The sequence below is a fragment of the Rhea pennata genome, chromosome 17, assembly GCF_028389875.1.
Source record: "Rhea pennata isolate bPtePen1 chromosome 17, bPtePen1.pri, whole genome shotgun sequence".
Taxonomy (NCBI): domain Eukaryota; kingdom Metazoa; phylum Chordata; class Aves; order Rheiformes; family Rheidae; genus Rhea; species Rhea pennata.
Genome location: NC_084679.1, coordinates 12,733,807 through 12,754,540, shown reverse-complemented (window position 1 = coordinate 12,754,540; position 20,734 = coordinate 12,733,807). Strand labels below are relative to the sequence as shown.

The 20,734-nt window shown below is 38.0% G+C and overlaps 1 protein-coding gene across 2 annotated transcripts in view; it reads right to left on the bottom strand.

Moving 5' to 3' along the window:
• CIT (citron rho-interacting serine/threonine kinase) overlaps positions 1–20,734 on the bottom strand; it is a 70,626-nt gene that overhangs the window by 34,752 nt on the left and 15,140 nt on the right. The window contains exons 9-18 of one of the 2 annotated variants that reach the window (XM_062589989.1): positions 20,203–20,383; positions 12,909–13,014; positions 11,903–12,046; positions 10,442–10,561; positions 7,432–7,602; positions 7,115–7,168; positions 6,525–6,578; positions 5,217–5,357; positions 4,726–4,851; positions 910–1,005 (exon numbers count right to left, since the gene is read on the bottom strand). In XM_062589989.1, the coding sequence (XP_062445973.1) occupies positions 910–1,005; positions 4,726–4,851; positions 5,217–5,357; positions 6,525–6,578; positions 7,115–7,168; positions 7,432–7,602; positions 10,442–10,561; positions 11,903–12,046; positions 12,909–13,014; positions 20,203–20,383 (1,193 nt within the window). The remainder of the gene's footprint in view (positions 1–909; positions 1,006–4,725; positions 4,852–5,216; positions 5,358–6,524; positions 6,579–7,114; positions 7,169–7,431; positions 7,603–10,441; positions 10,562–11,902; positions 12,047–12,908; positions 13,015–20,202; positions 20,384–20,734) is intronic. The other variant, XM_062589990.1, reaches the window with a different exon arrangement.

Sequence of the window (20,734 nt, the reverse complement as noted above, 5' to 3'; positions counted from 1 at the left end):
TCCTCTTTTCCAGTTTTTATGTCACCACTTCTTCTTTCCCAACATCTAACTCTGATCTTCCTGTTTTCTGTCATTCTCCTCTCATTCTTGAATACTATATGCTAAAATCTGCCAGGAAACCCTTTTTCCTTCATGTTTCTCTCATAAAATTCCTTTTCTTTTTTTAAATATTACATCCTCTTAAATTTAAGGTGAAATGTAGAGGTATAGTCCAAAGAGAGAAAAAGAGCAGGAAACAGATCATGTTTACTAGAAACAAAGATCCTTACAAAATGCACTGACTAGCTATGGTAGATTCTTTAGAAAAATCCCTGAGTAGAGCACATACTCCCATTTCCCAATTTGCTTTTTCAAATTTTAGATCTTATCTATAGTTCTACTTCTAACTATTTGTTAAGTCTTATGCTATCCTGGAAAAGACAAAAACAGAGTGGGTGTTTTATGTGGCTTCTTGGCAGATGTTACAGTTCCAAGAAGATGAAATTTCAGAAAATCTGTAGTATTTGCTGAATTTAAAACTTCCAGGTAGGCTGTGTGAATTCTCTTAAACAAATTAGCAAATCAAAGGTAGGAACTGAAAGCCTTTTCAAGATGTGAAATCCAACAGCATTAAGTAGAAATTATTTAGTTAGTAGTGGTCAAGTTACAATTAACAGCTGCGTTCTTTTCGTTCTGACTTCCAATGCCACATGCTTTAATACAGTGTGAAACAACAGGTAAGATACAATGGCACACGTAGAAAGAAAACTTATTCAGACTTCGCTAAGCTCTCTGAATAACACTTCAACAGTGGCAAAGCAAGAAGGCAACTCGCAAGACAAAGCAAACAGAGCCTAAAGGCAACTGTTCTTCCCTGGATCCATTTTACCTACAAAAAATTGTATGTAAATGATAAAAAGATATTTTTACTTTGAGTTTTTCCTCATAGAATTGCTCCTTCTGTTTCAGCTGCAACTCCAGGTGTTGTGCTGCAATCTGAGCCTCACGATGCTTTTCTTCCAGTTCCTAAAACACCAGGGATTCATATTCAGACATAGAAGGAAATAGGCAGTTCTTTATATGTGTATTGCACATGTATCAAATATTCATTCATTCTCATATTTTAGAACTTCATACTATAAAATCTCTAGGCCACGGCTGCCACTATGAAAAAGTATTATGAAAGCTGCACATTATCAGTTTTAAGCTTTGCATATTGCTGCTGACCCACCTACTCTACAGCTGCGGGGACAGAAATTTTTGGGTTTGGCAATATACACCTCCACAGTAAGAACATCTGTTTTCCAATAAAGTATTCCCAAAAACGGGCCAAGGATGTTTTGTGACAACAAGCAGTTATAGACACTTCATGGCTGCAGTGGCACCACAGGAAGTTCAGATCTATTTTTAACAAGCTCTCTCAGAGGTCTCAATAAAGGGGCTTTTGCTACCTATGCATTTTGTTCTACATTCATAGAATGGGAATGGTATTTACTTTGCTGTGTTCTTCAGATGAATGTGCTCAGGATAACCATTAATGAATTGCTTTGAAAGTGAAAAGTGCAGGATGCAAAATATGTGGTAGAGGGTACCAGAATATTTTTATCCACTTTATCTCATATGAATAGTTTGAGCTTAGCAAAGTAAGGACTTAAATAATTCTGCATTCAGAAGCTAGCTGTTTTGATAAGAGGAATGTTCTGTTGTCTGAATATATTATATATATCCCTATATATATCCCTAGGCACCTTTCAAGAGATCACCTCTCAAGAATTGCATTTAGAACTTTATGCTCATCCATTGCCATATTTGCCATTCCAACAATTTCTTTAGAACAACAGGCAGGTCCAGATCTATAGTTCCCTACCAGCAGTCTGACTTCTGCATACACAAATTCAAATTTGGAGATACCTCCAGGTTTCTTGCCTGCCTTTGTAATTGTACAGTGCAGGAAAATTTCCTGGTATTTCTGCTTCAGCACACTTCCTACTCTCTTTTCTGACCATCCTCATCTTGAAAACATACAAAGACTTTGCTCCAGTAATTGCTATAAATCTCTTTTTCCAGAGGTAAAAATCAAACAGGAAGTTCACCAGAAGTAGGTCAGCCACAATGCCTATTACCCAACACTTCTGCATGGAACTGCTGCTTTTTGCAGCAATTCAAATATGTCTCCCAGCAACGAGAGGGACAATTTACCTCCTCCGGAAGCCCACACATTTTAGGTCCTGGCAATGAATCAGACAACCAGATCAGCACAGCAGCTTCAAAGTTACCAGCACTAGACTGCTCATTTTGCAGTAGAAGCTTTACCAGTGTCTGAAGTGGCATTTTACAGCCCATGTGGGCTTAAAAAGGTAGTCTTTTACCATTCCAGCTCTCGCTTACTGTTCTCTATGTAGCTCTAACTTTCAGTCATTATTACCGTCATAGTAATGATCTCCACTTTCAAGCAGTAAGAAGTAACTTCTCTAACTTCTTTCTTAGTTTTATTCAGTTTTCTACAGGCAGATCAGCAGGTCTTCTAATACACTGCTCTCTCTCTCAAATGTTTCTTCTCTTACAAGTCCTGTATCTGTCTGCTTTCAGCTTTTTCAGCAAAAACATAAAAAAACAGGATATTCTCACTACTATGCTTTCATTGCTTCTTCCCCACCTCCTCCAAGGCCTTATGAGACTTCTTATGGAAATAACAAAGATCAAATCCAAGCAGCATCATGCTTCAGAATTAAGTGATCTCTCAAAAGCAATTCAGGCATCATACATCACAATCTTATGTACTATCACCTATAAAAACCCCTCCTAGAAGAATGGTATTGCTATTCCTGAGAGATGTTAACACAAAAAGCTCTCAGCTAGCCTATTTTCATTCATTTTATTTGCTGTCCTTTTTATACCAGGAAAAGTCAAGTGTTTAAAGAGATCAGTATGAGGGAAAGAGGAGGAGAAGTGGAGAAAAAAAATTAAAGATGTAAACCATTACTCCATGGTCTCCAAATCAGAGCTGCAGGGGACTTGGAAAGATCCTGTAGGATTATTTCTTCAATTCCTGTTTGTCCTTTTCTATAAAATACCTTTGTGTTTCCCCAAAATTCTGCTAGAACTCTCTGGAAATTACCTATACAAACTGTGAAACGTGTCCCATGAAGTAAAACAATTAATTAGTAGATATTTCTGCAGTCCCTTCCAGTTTTTCCTTCACCAAGAATGTTATCAAAACTAAGCTACAATGCCCAAGTACACACAAGAGACTTATGAAATGATTCAAAGTTTTACACTATTTCTATATACAAAGTTGGCTCTGCACCCAGCAAAGCCAAAATCTTCCACTTACCATGCATTCCTGTTATCAAAACAATCTGAAGGAGGGAACATTATGAAAGACTAATTCTACCTTTTCTCAGAGAGTGCTTCAATGTTCTGATCCTAAAGTCTACATATGCAGCCATTACTCAGAACAAATACGCACTCCAGATACAATTATTTACACATTCCCATTACGCCTTCCTTGGGTTTGTCTAAATTCAGGATAAAAAGAACTATCTTTTTGACTTCATCATATATCCCAACATGTTCAAAACATAAGCTGTCCTGGTAGCAGCCATTAAAGAAACAAGGCAAAGAGAAAAATCCTTTTTAGGATTACAGTTTTATCTTACTTTATTGAACTTTACATCCAAAACCCAACAAAGTAGATAAAACGCATAATGCTTCTTCTGTTAAACATTAACTGATCTTCCTTCACTTTGGCTATGAAAATTAAGTTTGCACATTATGTAATCATCAGGTTTGCCATATCTTCACAACTACAGTGAACACTTTTTTCCTTCTATACTTTTTTGTGTGTCCACTTTAAGAAACTGTCAGAAGTATTCTAACAAAACATTGCTGATGTAATGGAACAACATCATTCAAATCTGTAATTCATCTTCTTGAGCAGCCTCTTTAGAGGTGTACTCCCCAGAAGACAAACATACTGGTTCTCATGACCTAGGTTTGGAGACTGGCAATGTAATAAAATTAAAAAGATCACTTTCCCCTGTGAACTGACATCTTTGCAGTTGTAATGAAGAAAAGTCCATTACTGAAAGGGCGTTAGGAACACAGAGAATTCATGAGAAACACGATTTAATTACTCTACCGTAAGATTATACTTCCTGTCCCAGAGAAGTAAAAGTGTTAGAAGCACCCTCTGCTTATTTCACTACAGACTAAAGTACCAACTAACTATAAAGACTTAATGGATTTAACAAGGAGAGAAACAAGAAATTGCCAACAGAGATGGTATGTGGGTGAAAATGGATCTCTGACAAATATTATCTTTGGAGAAGAACAGTTTAGATGACTAATTTCACTCTGCTACAAAATGTAAGCATTTCAAGTAGATCTGACCTCTAAATTCCTTTGTAATGTAGTTTAAAAGCTAGATATCGATGCTTTCATTGTTGCAGAACTTTGTACTGCGAATGTCTTAAACAAACACTAGGTAATTAATTTAAGTATTATTAAGTTGACTTAAAAGCACTCCCACTAGGCAACTAGAATTTTAAAGTAGACTTAAGATTACAGGTACAGGAGCACTGTACCTAGAGCACTCAAGCTATTTCCAGTATGAGTGTTACATGAAATCAATCCCTTTATTCAACAATTTCCACCTTATTCTATGCAATTCTAAGTCTTCTGTTCCTTTCCTACCCCTTTCTTACAAACTCTTACCCTTTATCTTTCATTTTCACCTCTGCTCACCAGAATTTTTTCTGCCATCTGTTGAATCTGTTGAGATTTAGTCTGAATATCTTCCTTAAGACGGTTTTCTCTTCGTTCCACAGTCTCTAACCTCTTCACTTGGTTCTCCAGAGAATGGCGCCGTTCCTGCAAAGCAGGAATTAATTGTCATTTAGGCTAACCAACTTTGTATTATCACAAAGCAGTAAGTAGTCTCTGGAAAAAGTCAGCTGAAGCAATCAGTCTGAGGTCATCTTTTAAATCTGAAATCCTCCTCATGCATCAAATCCCTTTTCCTAACCACATGAACCACTTTATGAAAATAAAATTAGCCTCTCAGTGAGTTTTCTTCAGAGAGATATATTTTTCAATTAAAAATGGATTAATGTCTAACATCACTTTCCTACAAAGTGTTACTATAGGAATACAATTCACTGTCATCTAGCTGATGGTTCCTAAAACCAAACACATCCCCTTATCTAATGTACTCTAGATAGACATTCTCCACTCACCTCTGCTTCAAGCAATTTCTTCTTCATGCTTTCATTAGAATCTTCCCGATTCTGCAGTTTCTCCAACTCTTTCTCAGCTCTTTCCTTTGCCTGACGGATATTCTGAAGAAGTTCAGTTGCTTCAGAGCTAGCTTTCACAGCCTAAGTCCAAAGGAAAAAAAAAGTATTATAAGAAAAACACACACAAAGATTTGCAGCATGAAAAGATCATAATCTCAAGATGTTCAACATCCTGAATAAAATTGCTATAGAACTTTGGTCTAACAGTCTAAAATTAAGATAACCTACAACTACCATGGGAACCCAAATTCTAACTTCTATTAGGTGATTCATTCCTGTTTGACAAATACTTGGAAATCCAGTAGAATTACATGTTGATCTTCTCTGTGAGAAGTTTCTAGTTGTCTTTATGTACTCGAGGTAAACTCTAGCCCCAAATTCAGCTCAAGTGCCTGAAAAGGGCTCACAAAATAATGTTGCTAAAACACTGGATTTACCAACAAATAATTTCTTAGAATTAATGAAAAGACAAAAGAAAAAATAAAACATGACTTTTTGGAATATTAGAAATATCACTTCTATATAGTTAGGCCTCCCTATACCTACTCCAGATCACTAATCCTTAAAAAAGTCCTCTTTAGTAGGTAGCCAAGTTTGAAAAAGCTTTCTCAATTTTTCATTACTATGGCAAGTCCTCTCTTTTCTGCTAAAAAAAATCTTAAAGAGAAGTGTATCATCTAGAACAAAGGATTTTCCATACTGTTCTTACAGTGCCTTCTTAAGTGACAGACTGATCACAACTACAAACATTAGATATTATGTACTTCCTTCAGCTTACATTGCCAAGGATTTTTATTTCTGCTGTGAACCCTTACTGTTCAACTTATTTCGTGTGGATTAGAAAGTGATTTTGCAATTAAAACAGTATTCTGAAAGACTAAACTGAGCCCAACATATATTTTAATAGGGAGATGAAAAGATCTGAGCCCTGGTCTTCAAAATTAAGAGACCAATGCATTGCACACAGCATACCTAAATTGGCCTTTCAAATTAGAATTTCTTTACTCTACTCCAGTTCTGACTCAGTTTCATTTGTAAAAATAAACATTGTTGACATGTCTCAAGAGCAGAAAAACATACTGAGAACACCAGTGATTTCAGATACCAGCTCCCACCCCCTTTTCCCTATCATCCCCCATGCTATGACTAATTCTATTTTTGAGTATGAAACAAAGTGCATCCCTCCCCTGCATTAAGGTTTCACTGGAAAATGCTGTGGAAAATTCATTTTCACTTCTCAGACATTACCTTTGTCAGCTTCTCCTGCAGCTCCTGGATTTTGGCCTGCTGCTCTGTATTGATCTGCAGTTAAATAGAAAGACGGGGGGGGCAAAATAGTGATAAAACACAAAAGGAGAAAAAAGTCCTCTGTACTTAAGATACTGTATTTTAATTCACTTTTCATTACCTTTGTTTCTCCCTATAAAGTCCAACCCACAAAAATGATCCTGTGCAAATCTGCTCCCATTTTACTAACTTTTCATGCTTTGATCACCAAACAGACTTCCCAGTGTGACAGAGCAATATTCAGAATTCCTTCTGTTTTTCATTTGTTACTCTTTATTCATAAAAAAAAAACGTTATGTATTACTAATCTAACTCCAAAAACAAATTACACATAATGGCTCAGCCTGCGTCCAGCTTCTGAACACAATCATCGTGAACAGGATGGTCAGACAGAGCTTTAAATCAACTCAGAAAGAACAGTGAATCCCACAGAGAAAAACACGCACAGACAAAAAGGATGTCAGAGTATGCATGCCACTGACTAGCCAAAGTCACTCTTGGTTTCTGCCCATAATACGAAAGACTCAGGAAGCAAGCTCGAGGTAGCATACCTTCTCCAACTTGGAATACAACTCTCCTGCTTCAGTTTTTCCTTGATCTTTAGCCTGTAACTTAAATATAAAATACATAACTCTCAGGAAAAGTTCTAGGATGCTGCACTTCTATTCAGTCATCACCCCATGCAATCGTAACACAAGGAGTTTCACAACGTATGAACTAAGTCGTTTGCAGTGTACAATTTAGAGCCATTTTGCATTAGTTGTACAAGCCATACCCATCTTCAGAGGACTCACACACAACTCACACGTGTGTAAAACAGCACTAGAAATTCAAATATAAACTCCCTTTCCCATGAAGCCTAAACTACCTTTTGCAGTTTGTTGTGACTTTCAGTAGCTTTACGTTTGAACTCTTCAGCTGCCAGTCGGGACTCTCTCAACTCCGATTCATAAAGATCACTACGCCTGCGAGCCGAAATAAGGTCCTCTTCTAATTGATTCATCATCAGCCTCATTTCTTCTACTTGAGCTTGATACTCCTGTGGTGGTGGTGGAAGGGAAGGATATTACATTTTAGAGGCCACAGGGAAAACACATGGAGCAGCAGATCCAAGAATATTGATTGCAGGCAAGAGGCACAAAGTGAGAACATGTAGAAGAACAGTAAAGTACAAAATAAAATGATGACAGCTAAAAAAACCAACATATCTACAGTATTCTGGTTTTATCTTTGCCATTTTCAAGCCAATACAATATAGTCAAAGCATTGATTTCTGGAGAATGGCTTCACTGCAGAAACACACACATTTGTCTAGATACAAATTATAAAATTTACTTACATATTCTTATTTCTAAAAATACAAATATGCTTTTGAGTTGATACCTCTACTAAATTTCCAGATGCTTTCTCAATATATATATTCTCAGGCTGATAATATGAAGATTACCACAGATCCGCACAGTTAGGGTAAAAGGAAAGAAGGAGAAGCAGAGGAGAGCATACTGTGGCTTTTAGCCATCGGTTATTTTCTCTTGACAGTATTAAAGAAGAACATAGTACTCTGTAGGGGAGACCACATAATATCAAATATTAACCTAGAAGAACTGTCTAAAAAGCATGATTGTACTGAAGATATCAATGAGATTGGTTATTCAAACTGACTCATGAGATTGCTTCTCTTATCTTCATTAGAAGGACAGAATTAAATTATGATTATTTAGCATTTAATAAGCCCTGTAAGTATATTTTCTTTTCATAAAATTATTTTAAACAGAATTATTTTTTATGAAGCAAAGAACAAGCAGAAAATACGCACATCAAAGGCTAGGATGGAGAGTGGTAGCAGGTCTACCTTTCTCACAATTTTAGTATCTTATGATACTCCTGACTACCCCCACACATTTAAAACTGCAACTTTTCTGTCTCATGACAAACTCAAGCTTGTAATCACTCCTGACAGCCAGTCAGCTGCCCTTTGACAAGTGATCCCATGAATACTGAACCTAAGGTCATCCAATGATACTCTAGCAACATGAAAAGCTGATGTTGCTTTTTGAAGATGATGGACCTTTAACAGACTGCTTTCCTATCCATCACCGAAGCAAAGGCAGAGTGACTCTTTGGTTCATAATCCCCAATGATACACTAGTTCATAAGTCAAACTGAGAACCTCACTCTTTCCAACCAGTCTCTCTACAGGTGAGTTTATTTTCATGCTGGAAGGAACTAGAGCCTTTTATATTAAGTCAGCACACATTAATTCAAATAATATTTTCATACAATCACATCTGTGAAGAAAAAGACAGAACAGTTTGAAGGAATACATGTTCTGCTCAGAAATCATCATTTGTGAAGACTCTTCCACAACACTTAACTCTTTTATCAGTAAACACTTGATCAAAGAATTACTCAAGTATCCTAGCACAACTTGAATCTGCAGTCCTACCCTGAAAATATCAAACGCTTAAATACTGTTTTGGAACTCCGTTTTGCAGTTAAGATAACTGGTTCTCTCTCAAGCTTTGGCTATTCAACAGCAAAACTCTAAGGGACACTTCCACCTCACCTCCCCATGCCCTCTGCCATAAAAAATAATGATCCAAGTCGTTTCTGGCTAAGATCCACCTGCTGCTATGAATCAGCACAACTATCCTGGCATGTTTTATGCAGCATTCTAGCACATGGATTTCAGATGCACCAGAAGACCCCCAGATATGAAAATCTGCAGCATATTCCAGACCCATTTGCTGACCTAAGCAGCACTTTAATAGCATAAATCTTAAGCAGAGTTAAAAGATTCCAGTGCAGAATATTCACCCTAGTGCACTTTGATTGAAAATTACTTGCACTACTTTTCTTCTGTTGAATGAGTGAATATTTTAGGAATCTGTTCATATTTATCGTCACCAAAATGTTCCACTCTTCACTATTTAAAGCAAATTTGCTCTGGCATAATGAGCTTTAGATCCCTTGCATTACATAGAACAGCCATCCAAAAGAATGCTGTAGATATCTTTGGAGGCCTGCTACCTGCAGAGTGTTGTTTTTGCATTACATTACTTTTTACATAAGAGCTGCTCATGTCATGAGAATTATTACCAAGATTTCTGGGCTTCCTTGTCTCAATTACTATGAGATTAGTCAGTCAATGTTTGTAAAGCGCTTTGAAGATGAAAAACAGCAGATAATTGCAAAGAATTGTTTAAACTCCATAGCAAATTTCAATTTCTTTTTCTCAATATAATGTGTTGCTATTAATCCACAAAACCGAACGGATTCTGTCTTGCAGACTATTTTTAATCCTAGAAGTGCCCACATTTGTCGTCATATTTTCATTTAATTTTGACATTTTTTTCTTTATGAACTCTATGGATTAATGAATTCTCAACACTGTTTTAGTGAGAAAAAATTATGAACATCTACTTCACAAGGATATTAACTCAGAGAAAGAACAGTTAGGCACCACAGATTCTATTTTGAAAGACTACTGAACACTTTAAATGGTCAGGTAAGAAAAAAACAAAATCAAGGCTAGCTCAGTTCTCTTGCAGGTAACGTTCATGAACTTGCAGCAAAAGTTAACGGTAGTTAAATTTGTTTGGTGTGACTATTTACAATGGATAGTTTTTCTAATGCAAAATATTGCAGCTTTCTCCTAAGTTGGCTTTATAGACAAAGTACCTTCATGACCAGGTAAAGAAAAACTTTAAGTTTGAAGTCTGCGTATACTGCAAGTAATCACAAAAGCATAATTTTGTTTGTTCTCATTTTGCTTAAGAAACCACATGAAAATACAGATTGAGAGTCATCATAGCCCACCAACATAAAATGCAATCCTAGCAACAGAGCTACCCTGCTCCCCAAAGAAGCAGGTATACCTGTTCTTTGATCTCTTGCAGTTTTCGGCTCTGCTCTCTGATATCGTGAAGTAGCTGTAGTGCCTTATCATCTTCCTGAGACACCTCCATCCGTGCCTGCTCCAGGCTTCGCTTTAAGCTCTGCAGAGAGCAAAGTGTTCAATATACAGAGTCTTTAGCTTTGCAGATGACTGCATAATAAAGATCTTTAGCTATGGAAACCCCACTTTGAACATTGTAAGGCATCATAAATTGACACACCAGTGGTTAAACCCTGAAAAATTCTTGGTGAGTGCTTCTTCCATCTGGATAGAAGCAGTCCCTTTTACAAACTATCACCTACTACATTGAGATCTTAGCTCAAATCTCTAATTCCTCACATCAAGTTTGGAGACTATAATCAAACACAGATCACAAAAGACATCCATTATTGACAACATTTATCTATCTTATACAGTTAATTCCCAATCTAGACACAATCCTTCAATTTCATGTAACTAACAATCCTGTTCATTTTTCTTGTTGCTGTTCAAGTGAATTAAATCCGTTAATAATTGTTAAAACTTTTAAAAAGGGCAGAAGAACTGCTTCAAGATCTCACCACATACCTTACCTGCACATTTCAAGACAGGTCAGTAGTCCTTCTCTCAATGTACAATTGCATATCATTCTTCCCCAGAAAGGTATAAAGTTAGTTTACCTATTTACCTGGTAGATTCTGGTATGGGAAAATCACTCAGCCCAGTTTCAAGATATATTTCCCAACACACATATCCATTGGGAATGCTTTTCAATTCTCTGAAACAGAGTAGTGTCTGGACTTTTATTCTTGGTAGGAGATGGGAAACAGAGCAATATACTCAACTGCAAATACAGAGATTATTAGCTAGAATGAAAATATCCTCACCAGAATCTTACCAAGACAACAGGCCAAACATCTCTGCTCCCTGAAAAATGGTAAACGACCTCTAAAGATATGGCTTTAGGGTCACATTTTTGTATTCTATCTGAAAAACAGCAGCGTGCCTCGCATCATCCCTGCCATTATGCTGGGAAAATGGATCAAGCTGAACTCAGAATACCACAGACTGAGGCAAAAGCATTGTTTCATCTTACTTGACTTGAAGCTTACTTGACTCTAGCTACTGGTTAGGCTCCATCCTCCTCTGGCTAAGAAACTTGGAAGTCAAACCCAAGCATGTTTCTAGCACAGTTGGTAGACAAGAACTGCAGATAACTTCAGCAAGACCAGAACAGTAGTTATTCCTATATGATGTTCTAAGCACCTAGCATTAAAACAAAATTTAAGTAAAACTATCAAACAAGCCTTTACAGCACTCTGCAAACAATTTAGTGCCCCATTTTCAATAGATGTCCTCTCATATATTCTATCAAGCACCCCACTGAAACCACGATGGAAAAGAAAGCCAAAGACCACCAGACTTCAGGTCTTGAGGGAAAGGGACTAGTGTAAAGGCTCACACTGCATTCTGTGATATAGGTGGCCAGGTCCTGCTCCAGGAGGGATCGCTGGGTCTCAGAGGCTTTCAGTTCCACCTCCTTTTGGCTAAGTACAGCCTCCACCTCTGACACTCTCCGGTGCAACCGCGTCATTTCCTGCTCCATCTGCAATAAATACCAAGAGGTTATAAAGGGGGCTTCAAAAAGCCTTGTTAACTGCTACTTTCAGACCTCTGTGAGGAATTTGTCTCCAGGAGACTCTTAGCTATATTTTTCCAAATGGTGTTTAAATTCCGATACCATTGTCTCTGCTCCAGGAATGCACAGTTCTTCTCAAGGACAAGTAGTAAGTCTAAGTCACCCCATTCATTCAAGCTGCTTGTTCATATTCAGTCATTCTTCGAACCCCAGTTAGCAAAGAAGCCACAATCATTTTTTCACCTGATTTGCAGAGATGGATCACTTTAACCTTATCCCAAATCCATGTTGCACCAGAAGATGGTTCCCCCCCATCTCCTTGTCAGGAGCAAATGGTCAAATCCAGAACAGAGAAGGGAGAAAAGTAATTGAACTCTCATAAAAGTCTTAAACAAGCAGTAAGTTTTAAAAGATTCCACTGGGTTGAGCACAGCAACTGCTATAAGATGTTCAGCATAACCAGTGATGTGACAACAGTTACATAAGTAGAAGCTGATGAATTAAGAAGAGAATCTCAGAACAGAATTGCTGTAATTGTGCAACTGACGAAGAAGAGGCACGGCCCGCAGGAAGAAGCGGTCGTCTGTGTCATGCTGAGAAAAGCACTATTTAAAATCCAGAGCTACTTCTTGTTAAGGTAGAAGTATCTAGAGCAACAGCATGGCCTAAATTCATCTCCCTTTGTACTGGACAGGAAGCCACCTCAGTGAAGAAAAAGCACTTTGCCCGCCACGAATCTGGATGATCAGCAGCATCTGACAGATTCCTTGACATACAGTGGTTGTAGATTCCTGGTGCAATGGAGATGGCCAATCGCACAAATAAATACCTTGTGACACTTGTCCTGAGCGTCTTGGAGTTCTTTGCTCTTGAGAAGAAGTTTCTTTTCCATGGAGCTGACCTTGGCTGGAGAGTCCAAACTTGAAAAAACAGATCTAAAAAAGTAAAGCCAAACAGCACGTAAGTATAAGTAAAAGGTAAGAAATCAGAGCTTATGCAGCCTTGGTAAAGTCATGGGCACTAGGATAAAAAAGATACTAGGATAAAAGAAAGGTGCAGCAACCACAGTCTAACAGGTATCATGGCAGACCAAACATGCTGTAAGACCTGATGACACTATGCCATTATTAGATAACACATAAACACTTCTTCTAGCTACAAAATTAATACTTTCCAGCAATGATTTTTATATCAGAGCATAAAACAATAAACCATAGCAATATTTTTGTATAACTCTTGTACAGGTTTATATGTGTAACAAAAATAAAGCATAAAGTCATTTTAACCATTTGGAAGATAACAAGTTTTCAGAGACTTGCTTATTTACTGTGCCTTATTGTTAAATATTTTAAACCTATAATCAAACAAAGTACAAAAGCACCAAAAATTCCAACATGTAACAATCACACTGAAGGAAAAAGAATGTCATTTCTTTAGTTACCGTCTGTGATTCAAAACTCAACTGAAACTTTCGCAACCCAACTCAGATGATCCCACAACCTCCATCAACATCAATATGATTAGTCACGTTGCAGAACTTCAGAGTTGCATTTTCAAGTTGTCTCATGAAAAAAATTACTTAACTGCACTATTCAATGCAGTTGGATTCCAGAAAACTGAGGAAAATATTTACATTTTCTTAAGCTTTCTGTCTAATTGAGCCTCTACATACAAAAAGGTCACCATTTCTATTAGTGAAAATTCATTCTAGAAAAGGATAAGAAGCCACTCAATGTTTTGGAGCATATTTTTAGTGTTTTGCAGTCTTAAATATGTAATTTTCAATCAAAAAAAATTAAGTGAATGCATCAAAATATAATTTTAAAAATCACATTCTCTCTCGCATAAAATGATTCAAACTAGATATCTGAGCACTAAATGATGGAACCAGTGTTAACTGATAGTTGAAAATGCATAAGTACAATGAAGGTGCTAATAAAAGATCATGCAGTCTGCCCACACATTGCTTTCTGATTCTCCTGGCCACAGTTTGGTATGCAGCCAGTTATCCCCATGGAGAAAAATGAGCTTTGAGCAGCTCTCTGCATATAGCCATACACCCACACACAGCAGCACAGTCTCTTCTTAACACCAAGGAAAGTTTGATTCTATCACCACCATTTTCTGGGAAAAATCTACTCCTAAATCCAAATCTATATGCAAGATAGTCACACACACAAAAATGGATTTTTATGAAACTGCTGCAGCAACATATATGTATCAAAACAGATCTTAAGTACCACCACCTCAGGCAGCCATTAGGAAACATAGTTTGGTGTTAACACACAAGTATAGCAAAATCCAACAATTCTGCCTTGAAAGGTTTACTAATCATTTTTTGAGAAACTTAACATGGAAAAACTTAGAAAAATGAATCTTGTGTTTCAATGATCCAGATATGATCAGGACTTAATAAAAAACAAATCTTAGAAGTGAATGTTTTTGTTAAACATTCCTTGTCCAATCAATCCAATCTATATTACCATATTTAAAAATCAATTTATAAAGCATGACTACACTCCTACAGAGAAAAGGCAACCATCTGAGAAAGATGCATATTAAATCCCGTAACAGCTGAGTGTACAAATAAGGCTAAAAATGAATAGTTGAGAAAAGCAGTCTAAAAATACAAGTTAAAATTCACATTAACTAAAAAAGACACTGAGGAATCTGCTTAAAAACCTAATTCAAACACATGTAAATAGCTGAAAATGTGTACTGATAAGTCTTAAAATCTTTTGGTATCAAAAAGTTGGCTTTACAGCACTGAATTGTACTGGCTGGAGCATTTTTTTAAAAAAAGAACTATAGTTTCATAATAATTCATAATTTTTATTCTGCTCAACTCTGAGGCATTAGCAAAGAATATTCTAGCTAGTTCTCATCAATCTGGTTTTATTTCCTGCTTCTGTTTCACCTCCCTAAAGGGATTCTTTTTCTTTTTTTTTTAATTTTGCTTATCTATTTTATTTGCTATTAAAAGAATCAGAACGTAATGCTGCAGGCACCATTTTGCAATTCAAACATTTCCCCTGGAAAGGCAGCTGAACCATTCCCAAGCACTGCAGCACAGGATTCAGGCAAGCAGATGCCCAGCGCAGCAAAGGCTGGTTACTCAGGCAGGCGGATGGGATGCAATGGGACGGGACGGGACACAGCGCAAGAGCCTTGCATGGACCGAAGTTTGAATTTCATCAGCTGACTCTAGAGGGAGCTGCTCCTTAGGGCTGGTGTCAGTTTTGAAAGGAAAGCGAAGGATCCAAACTAGATGTACAATCTTTCTTCCTCATTCCTGATCCAAAGCCAGGAAGAGACACCTTAAAAATGTACATCCTGGTGCCACGATCTTCTTCCTGCCATGGAAGCAGTACAGCTTATCGCTAAATGAAGCTGAAGTCAGCCTGCACTGGACACAGGTTTTAAGTGACATCCTTACCCACTAATTCTTTCCTCTGTACAAATTTTACTACAACACCTTCATGAACATCCCTACCAAGCTTCCAGCTATCGGAAAGAGGACGGAGGGGACATCGAGAGAAATGGGGTACTGACTAATCTACTAAGCCTTGTCATGGTGGCTCCCAAGTTTCCAAGAGGCTGTGACAAGGTGGAAAATAGCCATATTGCTGGGGCTCTGGTATTTCACCTCAGAAATCAAACATATCCAACCTGACACCCAAAGCTACGCTGCAGAGCTATCATCTGGTTTGGTACCATCTCCAAATGTTCAGTTAATTAACTGCTACATCTGGGTCAACTCTCATAGCACAACGGGGCAGTTTCTGCTATTTCTGAAGTGTGGGGGGGGGGGAATAGATCAACAAAAGGTGACCAACATACATCAACAAGGAAACTGCAACAAAAGATGGAAAAAAACCCAACCCCAAAGTCAAAGTAAAGTCTACAATACACCAAATACTGACAGCACTAGCTGTGCCAATTTATTTTCAAGAGCAGCACTGTCTGCATGACTAATAAACAAGTTAAACTTATAGCTGGTTATCTAGTGATTTCACAGCTATTTCAGCACCAGCCTCATCCAGTACAACGATCAAATGGTGCTACTTCTGTAAAAAGCTTCTCTCATCTTAACATTACTGACAAGAAAAAAAAATCGGTATAGGGAAAACTACAGGATGATGCCGGAGTATGGCACTCGCATCCTGTTAACCTCACTCGTGCATCCCACCTCTCCCCTTCCTTCTCCGTCCTTTTCTGCCACTCTCAGAACCCCCCAACTGACCTGCGCTTCCTCCTTCTCCTAGCGATCGGCACCATCTGGCCTAATCCTGGCCCCCTCACAACATGCCTCTAATCTCATCCCCCGTCCCTCATGCTCTATTCTTTCTAGCATTATACTCATCTGTACCTTCCGCCCCCTCGTAAATGCTTGCTCAGGCCTAAAAAAAACCCACCCAAAACAAACAGTGATACCAACAATCTGTGAATAGAGCTAGCTGAAGCGAAGCATATTTTTGGTACGCTTGTCCCCTGTTTCCTCTTTAATCTATCTTTGGTGAAAGAGCTTACCAGAATCCTATGAACTGTTGGACTAAACTAGTAGTTTTAACAACTTTTTTTTTTTTTTTTTGGAAGAATGCCCTCTTTTAACTCAGGATTTCATAATGACACTCACAAATCCACATCAAATTCTAATTTCAAAACCCCGAAAAATACCATTTTTCATGCTCCCCCTTTCCCCCTCCCCCCAAAAAAGACTTGGACTACTTACCTTAGCCTTAGAGACCACAATTCAAGAACTACTGGGTTTAAATTTATTATACTCTGGAAGATAATTGTAAAAAATAAAAAAGCACATCAGCAACCAAGATAAGGTACTGGCCCCACTGCCAATCTTGCCTGTGAGGAATACATCTACAGATTCTGGTTTAGCATGTATTTTTCATTAACCTATTTTTTGTTCCATAGGTAGTCAGGCTGTTTCAGCTCCTTTCTCCCATCCAAGCCAGGGGAACAACAGGCAAAAATTTACATCACAAATAATCTTTTATCTGGCATTTATCTTATGCCTTTGGGCTTCTGCTAGTCACTGCAAGAGTCAAGAATGACTTCTTTCACCATTTGATGCATAATTCTGGCACCAAGGGATTCTTCTCATCGCTCTTAAGCACTGGAGATCAGCCACAGTTAGGGGCAGGAGGCAAGGTGGGGCTGGCTTTTAATGGAATTAAACTCTCTGTTGCCTGTTATCTTGTCACACTCTTAAACTTAGGGCCAAACCAGCAGCCAGATTTGCAGTGAGAAAGATCTCTCTCCCCCAAGTCAAGAAGTGAGAGGCAACTGTGGGAGGAGGAGTTGGTCCTTCTCTGCAGCACGATCCCACTTCCTAGAATCATATAGGCAATTTATTTCACAAACACTCTGCTAGTACAGGAACCTATGACATAAGCAATGCCCTTGATTTCTCCTGATTGCTTCCTGTGACACATTATTGTCGTGCCTTTTGCTCTTTTGTTAGATCTTGAATTTGCTATAGGGCCACAAATTCTTTCCAAAATTCATGGTATGTAACATATAGAACACTCACTCTACAGGCCCTTCTCTACTGCACACCTACTATATAATTTCTGGCAACTGGTCTAAATGACTTAGGTGAACCTTTCCAATCCTAAGAGGCTAGGAAAAAGAGGAAAATGGAAGGAAGGAAAAAAAAAAAAAAAAAAAAGGGAATTTATCATCCTTCTGTCAATTTTTTGGAACTGTCCTTTCCCTAAAGTAATTCAAATGCCTCGCTCTACTATTGCTTCTTACTGTCCAGCGAACAGCGGCAAGAGCATAACCCTAAACTTCAAACCTTGACAGACCTCACAAAATAAAAGCAATGAAAGTTTCAAGGACTGTGTTAATGGCACGCTGCAGTTGCCTAGCCTAACTGTGAGCAGCAGTAGAGGCATTAGAGATATCATGCTGCAGACACAGGAAAACAGATCTGCATCACTTAGCAACCATAAGGGTTAGACTTTTGGAGGAAAGGTTTTAAGAAGAAAAATTCTCCACTGATAAACTTGACGACTTAGGTCTTTGCAGAGAAAGGATCCTAAGTTTCACAAAAGATTTTTTTAAATCTACCCCCATTTACTGCTCTCTCACTCATGTAGAATTTGGTATTTATGCCAACTTAGGCAGAAACAGTACTTGATCTGTTCAGTAAAACATATACCACACAATAGTCATTTTATAAATAGAAAGTTATCTTTACATCCCAATGTTGCAGTGATATTGAGACTAAATTAGTATCTGCATTAGTTTAACTATATATATTTTCAAGCCCCTGTAAACATTTTGCCATATTTAAATAGCCTTCTTAGAAGAAAAGGCAAGTATTTATTCCTAAAAATATAAAATTACATTTATCAAAATCTGTTCAAAAAGAGGATTCACTAAAATCTTCTCCTATTAAAATTCTTTTGGGAGAAAAAATAAGTATATGATGTAATTATATTCCAGCACAAGAAAGACCAGACCATAGGAAGCAGAACATAATCCCAAACACATTAATCTATGCATTATTTTGCTGTAGCCCTACTCAGCTATTACCAAAATCCAAATATAACTTCAATATGCATCTCTAATACTAGTTCCGCTAAGAAAGCATACCAGTCAATCTGCTACATCTGTATGACCGTTCAGCCTTCACTACTGTTCCTGCGACTTTACCTCCAGCTCCTCTTCAGTTCCAGTCCTGGGCCCCTATTACATATACACCTTTACCAGTGTATCTGCATTCACTGTTGAGCCTCTTCTGATCATTACACAAATTGTCATCTAGTCTTGATAGACGGATGATAGTTCCAAAGGTAAGAAAGATAACACCGTAAATTATTTCACTTATAATTCAAGACAGACTTTAACTGCAAGTATCTACAGATAAAACATTTCATTTGTCTGATTTGACTGACAGTATTAGGTTATTTCAGCAAAACAATACTCTTGGTTGATATGTCCTCTGCCTTGTCATAAAAGCAAATCTGCTAAAGAGGGACAATCAGAAGCTCCCTTTTTATTACTGGCATAACCATCATATAACCTTGATTCATGGTGTGGGCAAGATCAAAAATGTCAACAATATCACCCGATTTGGTTGCACACTTCCTGTAGAGCAAATATCATGATCAATATGACAGAAAAATGAAAACTTGATTAAGACAGATTGACAATGAAGTCCCTTATGGGAACTAACTAGCAGCAATGAAAGACAGTTGACACTAAAACACAGCACCTTAGTGCATTGAGTCACTAACCCAGCTAAAGCCATTGCATTCCTGGGAGGTCTCATGATACCGAGGTAAGGACTTCTCAACTTAACGTGCTGCATGGATACTTTTTCATTAGCTCTATCATCAGGAAATAACCACCCACCAAACCAAATGGTTTACACCATACCATTTATAGTCTTCTTTTTCTGACTCCGTTCTCTCCAAAATAATGTTTTCTTCTAAATGAAAACCAGTTTTTCTAGATCGTCACCTCTCCCGAGAAATACACACCCTGCATACTTCATCTGAATCTCCAGTCTTCTAACACATAATACAGCAACGTCCAGTCTACAGATTTAACTTGAACAACAGCAAACCATCAGCTCTGTGAAGCTCCTTCACCGCTTCACTGACCCATCACCACATATTCTCAGACTAGTAGAGCTCCATCTCTGTGGATTACTGATTCAACCTTGCACACCAAAGCACTGTGGTGCCCAGTCTCTAACCCAATAAAATAACCTCCACACACACATTTTCCATCTCTGAACTCCTTAGTATTTTCTTTCTGTCAGAGGTCGGTAATACCAAACATGCAACCACCTACTGCTCCCTGGTTAACAGCAACAACTAATTCAAAGTGTTTGAACAACGACCTTAAAAATAACTGCTTCAGAATCAATTCTTCAGTTTGCTTCCCTCCCCATCACCCCAGAAATAAACAGAGAACGATAGGACATGCACAAGCTATAGTAGCAACAGATAAAGCCTGAATCAGGCAGCTACCCGAAAGCAGAGTGCAAGGCCAGTTAAAATAGCTTTTCCCTGCCATGCACCATCCTCATTGTGACAAATCTTCATATTTATCCAATGGTCCTATTCACCTAAGCAATAATTCCTACTTACTCTGATCTGAGGATCCCCAGTGTCTTGATGAATGAATACCCCACAAATGGCAAATCTTCACCCGAGAAGCCTGCTGGGTTCAACTGGCGCGTAGAGGATAAAACCCGTGAATTCTTCTCTGGTTCATCAAAATTTGAGGTGTCATCATCAGACTTGAGAGTAGGAACGAAGGGGGGAGGAGCTGGTTAAAAAAAAGCAAAGAGAAAAGACAAAATTCAGCTACAGTTCACTCTGCAACAGTCCCACTCATTCAGTGCTTGCAATGGCACTGCAGCTCCTGCTTTTAATCTTGCTAACACAAGCAGACTGAGCTGCTGCTCTCAAATCGTATTACAGCAACAAGAGATTAACCCTTAAGCTACCAACATGGCTACCACTCTGCAGGCAGAATATCTCCCACATTGATTAAACCGGATTTTAGGCTGGTTAGGATTGTTGATTTTTTATAAGCACAGATACATACATTTAATCATCTCAAAGCACCAGGCTAATAAAATTATCACTGTACTACACCTAAAGGTAATTCAGTTGT